This window comes from Aquarana catesbeiana, linkage group LG05 (assembly GCF_042186555.1).
Source record: "Aquarana catesbeiana isolate 2022-GZ linkage group LG05, ASM4218655v1, whole genome shotgun sequence".
Classification (NCBI taxonomy): Eukaryota; Metazoa; Chordata; class Amphibia; order Anura; family Ranidae; genus Aquarana; species Aquarana catesbeiana.
The window spans coordinates 45,479,543-45,494,212 of NC_133328.1; the positions used below are offsets into that span (position 1 = coordinate 45,479,543).

The window sequence follows — 14,670 nt, forward strand, 5'->3', positions numbered from 1 at the left end:
TAAACAATAAAAAATTAAATAATAATAAATAAAAAAAATACAGACACCGTCCACTGCCCTACTTACACCAATCTCTGTATATATACACCCACATGCACACACACATATGTGTTTGAGCTTTGGGGTGCACACCCTAATGCAATAGGGTGTGCACACCTATGATAAAAATACATTGCAGCTAAGCAGTCTTGAAATGTGGTGGCTGCATTCATTTTCTTTTTTAGGCTTTTTTCCCTTTTATTTCCACTTGGTGATCCCGCCTGTAACACACTTTTTGTCCCAGGGTGACAATACACTGCACTGTACATATGGAGGAGCAGTGCTGTTACCCAAGGACTGGAAACAGGGCCGGGACAAGGTGTGGGCAGGAGGGGCGGCTGCCCTGGGCAATATGGTATCACGAGAGGTGGGGGGTCGCCACCAGGATATTGGGGGAAGGGCATTTGTGTTGGGAGGGGGAATTTGGGGGGCAGCAGGGGGTGTTGATCTAGGGGGATTTGTGTTGGGAAGGAGGGATGGGGGGAAGAAGATTTGTGCTGGGAGGGAAGGATTTGAAGTAGGGGGAGAAGATGTGTACTAGGAGGGGAAATTTTAGGGTTAGAGGATTTGTGCTAGGAGGGGGAGAATTTTATTTTTTTGTGGGGGAAAGGATTTGGGCAGAGAGAGGGGATTTCAGCAGGGGGCAGATTTGTACTGGAAGGAGGAGGAATTTATTTTTAGAGGATAATCATGCAAATTAGTGCTCAATTTTTTTTTGTTGGGGGGGGGGGATTTTGCTCAAAATGCTCCGACATCTCCGGGAGGGGAGCAGTTTGGCCTTGTCCCACCATTGAGGAAATATGTTAGGACTACAGAACACCTCCCTTTCTTTCCATCTACTTAACACAGTAGGGTGGTGCATGGCAGTTCACAGAGAGAACAGGGCATGGCAGACAAGCCTGCTTTAGATTTCGGTGCAGCCGAGTGCACTAGAAGCACTCTGAGTTTCTGGCTGGGATTTTTCAGGCACCAATTGAGCCACAGATATGTATTAAATACTTTATTAAGCATTCGATAAAAAAGTCTAGACATGTGCACTGCCAAAAAATTTGTTCGTTTTCGTTTCATTCGTTTTTTTGTTTTTTTTTTTCGTTTTTCGGGTCTTTCGTTATGAACACAATTCGAAAATTCGTAAATTCGAAAATCTGAAAATAAGAGCAAAAATCCGAAAATTCTAAATAATATCTAACTAACCAACTAATAATAACTAACTATTAAATTATAGGTATTGTAATTTCCTTTCAAATTTGTCTGTTAGTGAACGTAATGGATACGAATTTATCCGAAGTTAAGAATTATCCGACATAATGAATGCCGCATCTAAACAAATGGAATGGAATGAATTAATAATAAATAATAATAGTAAAACATTTTTATTATTATTATTATTGTTATTTATTATTATTCATTTGTTTCGTTCCATTCGTTTAGATATTGCATTCTTTATTTTGGATAATTCGTAACTTTGGATAAATTCATATTCGTTACATTCACTAACAGCCAAATTTGAAAGGAAATTCCAATACCTATAATTTAATAGTTATTATTTCAGATTTTCGAATTTTCTGGTTTTCCGATTTTTGAATTTCAAATTTATGATTTTTCGAATTTACGAATATTGGGAAAAATTTGCTAACAGGTTTTCGTTAATTCGGATGTTTCCAAATGAACAAATTTGTCGAAATTCGTTAAAAAACTAATTTGGAACGAAACGAATTGCACATGTCTAAAAAAGACACTTTCACTAAAAACCATTCAGAAGCAATTACAGAGGCAACCTATCGGAGGCTCGCAAGACCCCTTCTTTAGGCATGTGATGTCACATGCCTAATGAAGGGGTCCTGCGAGCCTCCGAATCATTGCTTCTGTAACTATATTGTGATTGCTGACTAAAGCTTTGGACCCGTTCTGGAGATCCTTGCTGTGCTGGGGACATACTTTCTGCTTTGAATGTCTTTGGTTCCCAGACGGTGGTCGCTGCAGCACCCACTAATATCCGCAGCCATTTCTCAGGAACGTGTGCGTTGGGAAATTTGTGTTTGGCCACACATTAATAGGTGCATTCCTGCAATGCATGGATGTAATTTGGCCATGAATCTCTCAAGGACCCCATTTGACTATTACTTGGGTTAGCAAGGGGGCCTCCTGGATTTTTCATTTACTCTAAATTCAGGAAAATGTTGCAAGCAGAGTGAGACCCCCAAGACAGAGGGACAGGAACAAAACCGGAGCAATTATAGAAAAAAAAAAATGACCGGTGGAGTCCCTGAATGATAAGCAAATGATGAGTTATTTGGTTTATCATTATATAACAAGAACTAGTGAGTAAAAAGTGGAGTGGGAATGGTGTATTTTCTTACATTTCAATCGTAATGCGTTACACAAAACAGGTTTGGAGTTCTGTTTCGAGAAAACTTTCCTGCAGGATAGAGCAATGTGAAGTCAGGACAGCGAGACGCCGCGGTCTATAGAATATATCACAGCAGTGTGCAGTGCGTTGTATAAACAGGATATAGTCCATTGATATATGCCCTTCCTCAGAAGAGTGTCCTCATCTCAACAATATGGTTTATTTATATAGGGAGAGATAGTTCAATGTCCCACATAATCTCCTACAGAGAAGCATCTGACTGATCATTGACATAGAAAATACAAAAGATAATTGCATTAAGCAAAAAAAAAAAAAAAAATTAAAGTGATTGTAAACAATCACCTTGTAAAACAATCCATTCCGTTTAAACTAAAAATGAAAGGCAAAACATCTGTGTACAGATATAAAAAAAACATTATAAATACCTTTTTTTCCCCCCTTCTTATAAATGATCACATTCCCTCTGTTCTCAGCTGCATGAGAGCTGGGGGGGGGGGGGGGGGGAGAAACAGAAGCACACTCAGCTTCCCAGTGAATGGCTGTGTCAGGGTAATGCCCCGTACACACGGTCGGACATTGATCGGACATTCCTACAACAAAATCTATGAAATTTTTCTGACGGATGTTGGCTCAAAGTTATCTTGCATACACACGGTCACACAAAGTTGTCAGAAAATCTGTTCGTTCTGAACGCGGTGACGTAAAACGCGTACGTCGTGACTATAAACGGGGCAGTAGCCAATAGCTTTTTATTCTGAGCATGCGTGGCACTTTGTGCGTCGGATTTGTGTACACACGATCAGAATTTCCGACAAGGATTTTGTTGTCGGAAAATTTTATAGCATGCTCTCAAACTTTGTGTGTCGGAAATTCCGACGGAAAATGTGTGATGGAGCCCACACACGGTCGGAATTTCCTATCACACATTTTCCGTCTGAAAATCCGACCGTGTACACAGGGCATAAGTCTGATCATTGGAGGAGAGCAGGCTGAGTTCCCAGCATAGCTAAAGAACTGACTACAGTGTGTTCTCATGCTTATTGTGGTCAATTTTTAATAGGAAAGCAAAGGGGCTGGCAAGAACACCAGGGATTGTACATAAAGGAAGCAATTCAAAGAGAACAGGATACTTTTCCATGGTACAGTAGCCACATATCATTTCATGGTACAGCAGCCACATATCAGGAATATGAAGTGTTTTGCCCCGTACACACAATCGGACTTTCCGACAACAAAACCGTGGAATTTTGTTCGAAGGATGTTGGCTCCAACTTGTTTTGCATACACACGGTCACACAAATGTTGGCCAACAATTACGAACGTAGTGACGTACAAGATGTGATATCTCCATTAAGAACGCTAGTTTTACAAGACCGAGCGCCTCCAGCTCGTACTTGATTCCGAGCATACGTGGACTTTTGTCCGACGGACTTGTGTACACACGATCGGAAAGTCATACAACAGACATTTGTTGGCGGAAAATTTGAGAACCTGCTAGCCAACATTTGTTGGCGGAAAGTCCGTCAACAAATGTTCTACGGAGCATACACATGGTCGGACTTTCTGCCAACAAGCTCACATCCAACATTTGTTGTGGGAAAATCCGATTGTGTGTATGCGGCATTAGAGATAAGTCCTATACACACTATCAGATTTTCTGCTGATTTTTGTCTTCAGATTTACCAAAACCATGTAGTGCAAGGGCCTGCCTGATTGCATACAAATTGAAACTTCTAAGGTTTGACCTCATATTATATGGTTTTGGTAAATCTGAAGGAAAAAATCAGCAGAAAATCTGATAGTGTGTATGGGCTTAACAAACACTTTCAAATTGAATTCCATGTATGAATATTTTTGCATAGTTGCATTGGTCTATCTTGGACCACCTATGTACAGTATACACCGATCAGCCATACCTTTATGACCACTGCAAGGTTAAGTTAATACCATTGATAATCTTGTTACAATACCATCTAAAAGTCAGTGGAATATATTAGGCAGCAAGTGAAAACATTGTCCCTGAGGTTGATGTTTTAAAGCATCCAAGACTTTTATGAGCAATTACATGTGAGTGGCTGCGATTAGCTGAGGGAGCCAGCAGCCTCCCATTGCTTTCAGTGTGGCTGCCTTCCCACAGCTAATTGCCGGGAACCTCCACTAGGGTTCTTGCATGTAATCGGTGTCAGGCCCATTGGCAAATGTGAATGTGGCCTAAACGCTCAGTGTGCCTGAGGCCTAAAGGGTTAGTTCACCTTTACAAAAACACTGCCTATGAAGGTAAGGGGTGTCTGTAGATAAAAACAAACTGTACAGCTGAAAGTTGAATATTGCCCTTGTTATAGGTGTAGGCCATTTACATACCTCCCAAAGCCTGATTGGAATACTCCCAGGACGTTGCTAGGGCATTGCTAAGTGAGGCTTAGTCATTACTGCTCACCTTACTGCTCACCTCCACCGTCACAGGAGTGAGCTTTTTCTCCAATTTAAACCCCCTCACATGCTCTTTCTCTCCACTGATGCAGTAGCTCGGAGTTCAGTGTTTGGTAGCTCATTCTTGTAAGTGAGGCCTAGTCATCACTGCTCACCTCATCCATCACAAGAGCAAACTCTCAAACGCTGAGCTCAGACCTACTGCATCAGGGGAGAGCGAGTATGTGAGGGGGTTTGAATCAGAGAAAAAGCTCACTCCTGTGATGGTGGAGGTGAGCAGTAATGACTAGGCCTCACTTAGCAACATCCTAGCAACGTCCTGGGATTGTATTCAAGTCAGGCTTTGGGAGGTATATAAATGGTCTACGCTTATAGCAAGGGCGTTATTCAACTTTAGTCAGAGCTGCACAGTTTGTTTTTATTTACAGGCACCCCTTTTCTGCAGTGGCAGTTTTTGGAAAAGGTGAACTAACCCTTCAATTGGAAACAACTATGTTATTATCGCAAGCTGAAAAATCAATGTACTGGACAGATAATTATCTTACTATATACTGCTGTAGCCCATCTCGCACCATCATTGATGTTGTGTGTGAAACTGACACTGACACACATACAGTACATAATCCTGAGACTACGGGACAGCTCTCTGTATTATAATAAACATTCCCTTCACTTCATCCATTTAGTGTCTGCTCCAATGTGTAACATGGCGGGATGTGTTTACATGGCCTCATTGCTGCAATCAGGAGTTCCATGTCCTCCGTGGCTGTATTGGCCGTTTTATCTGACAGAAGGTTTCTCTGAGGGTCTCCTCCTGAACGCTCAAACAGGATGGAGATAATTCGATATGTAAATAGCTGCTACACTGCTTACTGTTGAGGCAAATTAAAACCTACGGCTTCCTAGATTTCAGTCATGTTCGGTTTAAATCTCTGAGATTTGGAACTGTTAGGGCATAATGTGAGGCCCGCTGTGACAAGGGCCATCCATACTACGCTGTCATAGGACTAATTGGAACCAGGAGCTGCCATGTAATTAGAAAAAGAGCTTTGATGCCTTAATCTGCTTGTACATCGTCAGATTATAAAATGATACAAATGGGTAAAAGTTATTAGTAGGGTTAATGCACATGGGCGCACAATAATCTGCGTTCATATCTGTAATGTATACGTATCTGACGCAACAATATAGTGTAATAGTGCTCAGCCTACAAAAGGAAGTGGTGAAAAAATGGCGCTTTACAATGGAACATAGGAAGAAAAGTCTCCCTTTACATTGGTGTCATTAGAAGATGTGACCCCTTACATTGGTGGTCAGTGGGAAGGAATACCCCCTTACATTGGTGGTCAGTGGGAAGGAATGCCCCTTTACATTGGTGGTCAGTGGGAAGGAATGCCCCCTTACATTGGTGTCATTAGGAAAGGTGTTCCCTTACATTGATGGTCAGTGGGAAGGAACACTTTGTTACATTGGTGTCATTAGGAGATGTGCTCCCTTACATTGGTGGTCAGAGGGAAGGAATGCCCCCTTACATTGGTGGTCAGTGGGAAGGAACTCCCTGTTACATTGGAGTCTTTAGGAGATGTACCCTTACATTGTTGGTCAGTGGGAAGGAACACCACATTACATTGGTGTCCTTAGAAGATTTGCTCCCTTACATTGGTGGTCAGTTGGAAGGAACGCCCTGTTACATTGGTGTCATTAGGAGATGTGCTCCCTTACATTGGTGGTCAGAGGGAAGGAATGCCCCCTTACATTGGTGGTCAGTGGGAAGGAACACCTTGTTACATTGATGGTCAGCGGGAAGGAACTCCCTGTTACATTGGTGTCATTAGGAGATGTGCCCCCTTACATTGGTGGTCAGTGGGAAGGAATGCCCCCTTACATTGGTGGTCAGTGGGAAGGAATGCCCTGTTACATTGCTGTCATTAGGAGATGTGCCCCCTTACATTGGTGGTCAGTGTGAAGGAATGCCCTGTTACATTGCTGTCATTAAGAGATGTGCCCCCTTACATTGGTGGTCAGAGAGAAGGAATGCCCCCTTACATTGGTGGTCAATAGGAAGGAATTCCCCGTTACATTGGTGTCATTGGGAGATGTGCCTCCTTACATTAATGGTCAGTTGGAATAAAGGCCCTGTTACATTGGAGTCATTAGGAGATGTGCCCCCTTACATTGTTGGTCAGTGGGAAAGAACGCCACATTACATTGGTGTCCTTAGAAGATTTGCTCCCTTACCTTGGTGGTCAGTGGGAAGGAACGCCCTGTTACATTGGTGTCATTAGGAGATGTGCTCCCTTACATTGGTGGTCAGAGGGAAGGAACGCCCCGTTACATTGATGTCCAAAGGAGATGTGATCCCTTACATTGGTGATCAGTGGGAAGAAACTCCCTGTTACATTGGTGTCATTAGGAGATGTGCCCCCTTACATTGGTGGTCAGTGGGAAGGAATGCCCTGTTACATTGCTGTCATTAAGAGATGTGCCCCCTTACATTGGTGGTCAGAGAGAAGGAATGCCCCCTTACATTGGTGGTCAATAGGAAGGAATTCCCCGTTACATTGCTGTCATTGGGAGATGTGCCTCCTTACATTAATGGCCAGTTGGAAGAAAGGCCCTGTTACATTGCTGTCATTAGGAGATGTGCCCCCTTACATTGGTGGTTAGTGGGAAGGAACGCCCTGTTACATTGTGTCATTAGGAGATGTGCTCCCTTACATTGGTGGTCAGTGGGAAGGAACGCTCTGTTACATTGATGTCATTAGAAGATGTGACCCCTTACATTGTTGGTCAATGGGAAGGAATGCCCCCTTACATTGATGGTCAGTGGAAAAAATGCCCTGTTACTTTGTTGGTTAGATTAGTACCCTCTGCTGAGTGCCATCATTACCAGAACAACGCAGGTGGTAAATTTACCCACCACTGCTCAAGGAACCCCTAACAATCCTTAAAGGAACCCTTGAGAAAGGCTGCTGTAGTCTGTGGGTGTGGTCCAAGTTTTTTGCCCACTCTACCTAAAACCAAAAAAAAATTTGGCAAGAGTTGAGCTTTAAGGCCCATTTCCACTCATTGGTTTTATAAGAGAACAGACAGCAAAGAAACATCAAGGAAATGTCTGTACCATTATAATTGACAGTACAGATTGTATCTCTACATTTCTGTGGGTTTACAGTTTAGCAAAATGCCGAAGCTTGTTCCTTCTGGTTAACAGAAAATAAATGCTTTGCGGTTTTCACTGACCTAGCATGCAAACCGTATCAACCCAGTCGAGCAGAGCATGCATTTTTAAAACCGCAGAGGAAACGGGTGCATAGTACTGTCACAGTGTCCTATGGTACTACATAGAAAATATAGATATGGCTCAGCCATTAGCTTCCTTGGCGCCGTCAGTTTTTCATGAGATGCTCTATAAACATGCCTTGTCTTCTGAATTGATTGTCTCTGATGCTAATGTCTTTCTGTACAGGGTACTCGGTGGCTGTGGGAGAATTTACCGATGATTCTGAGCAAGGTAATGCACTAACTTCAGACCACAGACCTGCGTGTCTAATAATTCCTGTAATATTGCCTTCATTCAGATTGCACTCATCCAGAGTACTGTATCTACGAGCTTATTAAATATTAAAATATGAGCTGTCATCAGCAGCATGCCTACTATTGTGAAGAAGAAAAAGGAAGAAAACATTCAGGACTAGGAAGTAAAGGGGCATCTCTCTGCTCTTTCAAGTTAAAAAAAAAAAAAAAAAGTAAAATATATATATATATATATATATATATATATATATATATATATATATATATATATATATATATACAGTATACTGTGTGTATATATATAAATATATATATATATATATATGTGTATATATATATATATATATATATATATATATATATATATATATATATAAATACAACAAATTCCAGTCGACTAGAAAAGACTGGAAAATGGTAACTTTAAATGTGGTAATACTAAAGTAAAATTAAAAAGATATACAACTTTATTTATACAATAAAACACCATCTTTATACAGACACCATATCACGTATACAGTATGTGTCATATAAAATTTAAATTATACAAATTTTTTTTTTTTTTTTTATATATCTGATGTTGGATTTATACCCCTTTGGGGCTGATTTATTGGACTGTATTTAAATTATTTTGTTTATTGTAGATCTTCTATTACTTGCCAAATCCTAAGATCATATGAGAAAGTGAATCCTAAGAATGCAAGATTGTGTGTGAAACGCAACAATCCATCAAATTTTCAATGACATGTACTGCATACGTGATATGGTGTCTGTATTGAGAAGGTGTTTTCATGCTTTTTTTAATGTATAAATAAATTTGTATATCTTTTTAACTTGACTTGTATTGGCACATTTAAAATCCCCACTTTCCAGTCTTCCTTCTGGTCAGCTGGAATTTGTTTTATTCTGATGTATGTTTAAATTAGGGGATGGTGCCTTGAATTTACATATTAGGGGGTTTCCACTCTTGTAGCTATGTGTGCATGTATATGTGTATATGTGTGTATGTATATATGTGTATATATATATATATATATATATATATATATATATATATTTACAGTATATGCACACTATATTATCAAAAAGTTTCAGGACACTTCCCTTTACACGCACATGAACTGTAATGGCATCCCAGTCTTAGTCTGTAGGGTTCAATATTGAGTTGGCCCATCCTTTGCAGCTATAACAGCTTCAACTCTTCTGGGAAGGCTGTCCACAAGGTTTAGGAGTGTGTCTATGGGAATGTTTAACCATTCTTCCAGAAGCGTATTTGTGAGGCCAGGCTCTGATGTTGGATGAAAAGGCCTGGCTCGCAGTCTCTGCTTTAATTCATCCCAAAGGTGTTCTATCAGTCAGGACTCTGTGCAGTCCAGTAAAGTTCCTCTACCCCAAACTCGCTCATCCGTGTCTTTTTTTTTTTGCTGCGTTTGTCCATAGGAAAGATTTCACTTTATTTCCTGCACCAGATCAACCAAACTGTAGAGAAACTAATCTTCACCTACAGAAAGGCTTCTTCACACTAACAGCTGTGAAAATGTGTAATAGACTTTGCCAACAACTGGTTCTGGCCAACCCAGTAGATTGTTTTAAAAAAGAGCTGGATGCATTCCTAAATGCATAAAATATAATTGAATAATAACATTTAGGCCCCTTACACACATGCAGACCAGTTCAATTCATTTTATCAGTTCAGTCACGTCAAAACGGATGAAGTATTCATCCGTTTCTCATCAGTTTTTTTTACATCCGATACCAATGCAAAAACTGATAAAAAACGGACTGCTTGTCAGTTTAACATCGGTTTTTTGTCTGATCTATTTTTGTAACGGATGAAAAATAGAGCTTTGATCCATTCCAAAAAAAAAAAAACAGTTTTTCCATAAAGAAGCATTAAGATGCATTGATGTCCGTTTTTTATCTGTGAGTGGTTCGCATGTGTGAAAGGGGCCTTATAGGTAATAACGCTGGAGAGTATCTGATGGTCTTTGGGGAGTTTGGAGGTTTTCCATTTATTTATTATTTTCTATTGGTTAAATTAGATGCTCGTGTGTGTTTATAAATAAGGCCTATAATACTGTTGCTACCACTAAAAATATATAAGGCATTACCAAAATGTTAGTCTATCCTCAAAAATCAAGGACAAATGTAAGGAAAGAAAGAAAAGTCAAACAAATCAAAAGCAAAGTTCTTCTGAATCCTATAAAAAGCTTAAAATTATTAGCAGGGCCCTAAAGAAAAAAAAAAGGAATGGCCATATTCAAAAACATTTTGAATGTCTCAAGGTTGACATTCACATTTTTAAAATATATATATATATTTCTGGGATATTCTTTGAAGATATTACTTCCAGCTGGTAGTGGGATTTCTCCATACATTTTTTCGATACACTTCTATCTAAAAAAAAAAAACTGTTGCATTAAACTTGGAACTTGCTTCTTTCACTCAAGAATTTGCCTTAACGTGTTTAATTTACATTGTCCCTTCTGTATGTAGACGATGTCACTATAATTCTATTAATTAAAAAAAAAATCGAAGTACCCTTTTCTTAATCAATATACAGCTGTCACATGACCCCGCTCTCTCCCAGACTGTCTGCAGGGAAACATAAACATAAGAGGAGCTTCTAGTCCTCTGCTGCTGGTGACATGTTCAAAAAAAAAAAAAAAAAAAGCTTTTGGAATACAAAGCAAAAATAAAATAAATTAAATTAAATCATTAATATCAATAAACTATTTAAAATTGGCATACAAATATTTATTTGAAACAAAATCTTTATTATTTTGTGGAAATACCATGGTGTGGGTGGATTTCTGCCAGTCACTAGCTGTGTCACGCCCCTCCACCTGTATCTTAGAACAACAGAGAGGTGATTCCTCCATCAATCTACATGTAATGTATTCTACATGTAATATCCCACCCCTATAATGGGCATGGAGGAGGGAGTGGGCTGTCATTTATCACTGTGTATACACCCACATGTGTGACTCTATAGCCACATGGGCTGCTCAGATGTGATAGGAAGGAAAGGCTCAGCATAGAAACTCACAGAAAACTGAGCAACATAGCCAACACTGCTCTGCAAAATCCCTAGCTGATTTGGGGACATGGACAGAAGGGGGAGATAGAGAGCAGCAAGATCCAGCAAGTTTTTTTGCAGAATACAGAAAACAAATTTCACAGTCACAGTGAATGAGTATAAACAGCATGTAATAAACCATTTATTGATAGTTTTTTATGATGTGGGTTTAGTGACACTTTAAGGCTCCATTCGCACTTGTAGGACTCCAAAGTGGGGCAACTTTGGAGTGCAACTTTGATGCAACTTTGACGCAACTTTGGATAGGTGTGACTTGGATGTGACTTGTTGTCCCTCTGTAAAGTCATACCCAGGGTTGCATGTAAAACATTCAGGTATGATTTTAATGCAAGTTTTGAGTATTAACATTGAAGTCTATGGCCCTCAAGTTGCATGAAAGTCGAACCAAAGTAGCGCATGAACTACTTTGAAGTTGCTGCGACTTTAAGTCACACCTATATGAATGGTTATCATTGAAAAACATGGGGTATGACTGGTCATGCAACTTTGTGGTCCAAGCAAGACTAATCGCACAAGTGTGAATGGGGTGTAAATATCCACATCAAGTCCTGAAAATTACAAACTGATGGTCACCAAGTTCAAAGTATAAATTGCAGCTACCCCCCAGCCCCCCCTTTATAATTACCTGAGCCCCATCTCGATCCAGCAATGTGCATGGGAGCAGCAGCTCTCCCGAATCTCTTTCTCTTCATTGGCTCATACAGCAGTGGGAGCCGTTGGTTCCTGCTATTGTCTATCACAGCCTGTGAGCCAATGTGGAGAGAGCAGGGGGTGGGGCCAAATCGTGCTCTGCGTGTGAATGGACAATATTCATTCACAGGAGCCTGCTCGAGTGCCCCCCATAGCAAGAGGCTTGTTATTGGGGGCACTCGGCAGCAGGAAGGAGCCAAGACCACTGGCAGCTGACCCAAAAAGAAGAGGATCAGGGCTTCTCTGTTCAAAACCATTGCACAGAGCAGGTAGGTATAATTTGTTTGTTTTTTTTTTAAACTGCAAACCATTAGATTTACTTTAAGCTTGCCATACACTGAGCAAAAATGGTCAGCTGTGCAGGCAGTGTGCATTCAGATTCATGCACCTGCTCCTGCCCACATGTCAAATGTTGACATGCGGCTGTGTCCATGCAGCCGCTGCACCTGCATCCACAGGGTCACTGATAAGGCAGTGCAACCAGCCCTCCTGTACTGGACCCAGGCCTCATCAGTTCAAAAGGGGGGCCCAGGCACCTGCTGAACAGGAGAGCCAGCAGTACTGCCTTATCGCTGACAGTTGTGACTCTTGTGCAATGCTGCCAGCTTCTAATTTTCTTTTCTTCCTCTGGCTGCAATGAAGGAGGATCGATTCTAGTATCTGTGCCCCCTTCTCCCTGCTGTCTGGGACCCCTGTGTGCCCTTTTCCCCCCGCAGTGCTGCCGTTTTCCCTCCTCTCCTCTCCTGCTGGCGGTTGCTGAGGGCACACAGGCAGGTTATTTGAGAATGGTGAGTAGGGGCGGCTCACAATCCTAAATGGACAAACCATCCTAAATGAACACAGTGAGTACCGATTACTCACTGAGGGAGTGCAGATATTGCCTCTGTGCTGCTATTCTTTGAATAGATCTTATTCAACAGGGGTATAATTTCTGCCATGGCTGCAAAAGCATAGCATTGTGGGCCTTGCATTTCAGCAAAAATATCATTTGATATTTTTGGAGGAGGGGGGCCCTGTCAGGTAGGTCAGTGTTTCTCAACTCCAGCCCTCAAGGCGCCCCAACAGGTCATGTTTTCAGGATTTCCCTCAGATTAAACAGCTGTGGTAATTACTAAGGCAGTGAAACTGATGAAATCACCTGTGTAAAATAATGGTGAGCCTGAAAACATGACCTGTTGGGGCGCCTTGAGGACTGGAGTTGAGAAACACTGAGGTAGGTTATATGGGGCCCAGTGATTTCTATTAGCAGCCCTGTGCATCCACCTCTATAGGCTGCCTGCACACAGTCTGGGGCAGATGCGGGCACAATAACAAAGAGAGGCTGTACGCCTGGTGTCACTTCCCATCTGAATGAACCCTTGGACTTAATTCCCATCATATAATGCTGCTCAATGCATGGGGTTTGTTTTTTTGTTTTTTTTTCACCACTGATCACCTGAGATCTACAAAAGCCTTTCCTTTGTCCCTGTTATATTAGCCGTAATGGGCTCTATGGTTGCTGAGGGCCCCTATATGGCTACACTGACAATATGTCTTCTGCCTGTGGGCACAGGTGAACCTTCTGTTCACCATGCTAAGTTAACTATTCTTTGTTCAGGGTCCCTGCTCCTTGTTGAAGTTTGTGAGGCTGCACAAAAAGGGAATGGCAAGAATTAGCCTAACAGGAACCAGCTGTGAGAAGGACCTTTCTGTACACTATTGCCGGCCTAGCTAGATGAAAGGCTTGACTACTGCCACTTCCACCATATAACAAGCTGTTCCTGAAGGGGGGAGCACAATGATGGAGTGTGTTTTGGATATAAACTTCCTTTAAACCAGCCGCCCTTATGAGGTCTTGGCTTTGGGTTTGTCAGATCACAGGTTTGGCTCTTGCCATGCTCTGAAGTTCCCGGTGCTGCTGACATAAGGAAACCAGTTGGAGCGATTACATATGTTAAAGTTCATACCTTTAACAGTAAATGTATCTTTAAATAGGTCTCATCTATTATTTTGTTCTTGGCGCAGTTGGACATCAGCTGTGCCACAGTATGAGGATCTAGGTGTTCTCTTACAGATATTGAAGGTATCTTTTCAACACAATTCCATGAAGGCCTGTTAGCATCTACCACTGACCACATTCTTTTTCTAAGCTTGGTGGCTGCCTTGCAGCACTACGGTGATTGGTTTAGTTCCTACCAAGAACACAGAATGGAATTTGCATGTGTTTGTATTTGATTCCTCTGGCACATGCAAGAGGAAGAAACTAAGTAAATAATAAGCACATATTACTACCTCCATGTACGTAGAGTATAGAATTACAAACTGAAACTATGCATACAGATAGTTTTTTTTAAATGATTATCCAACATTAATAACATTTTTCACATGTAGGTGGAGTTCCAGCTACAATATTTCTTAGATAGCTTGGGTAAAGTTTAGATAAGGTATCAGGTATTTTATTAGAGACCAATAATATCTCACGTGGGACTTTGTTGCACCAATAGGAATCACATAAAGTAAATATTTT

General features: G+C 41.0%; 1 protein-coding gene across 1 annotated transcript in view; it reads left to right on the forward strand.

The window, feature by feature from the left end:
• ITGA8 (integrin subunit alpha 8) overlaps positions 1-14,670 on the forward strand; it is a 239,603-nt gene that overhangs the window by 80,744 nt on the left and 144,189 nt on the right. The window contains exon 8 of the mRNA XM_073629668.1: positions 8,307-8,351. Coding sequence (XP_073485769.1) covers positions 8,307-8,351 — 45 coding nt within the window. The remainder of the gene's footprint in view (positions 1-8,306; positions 8,352-14,670) is intronic.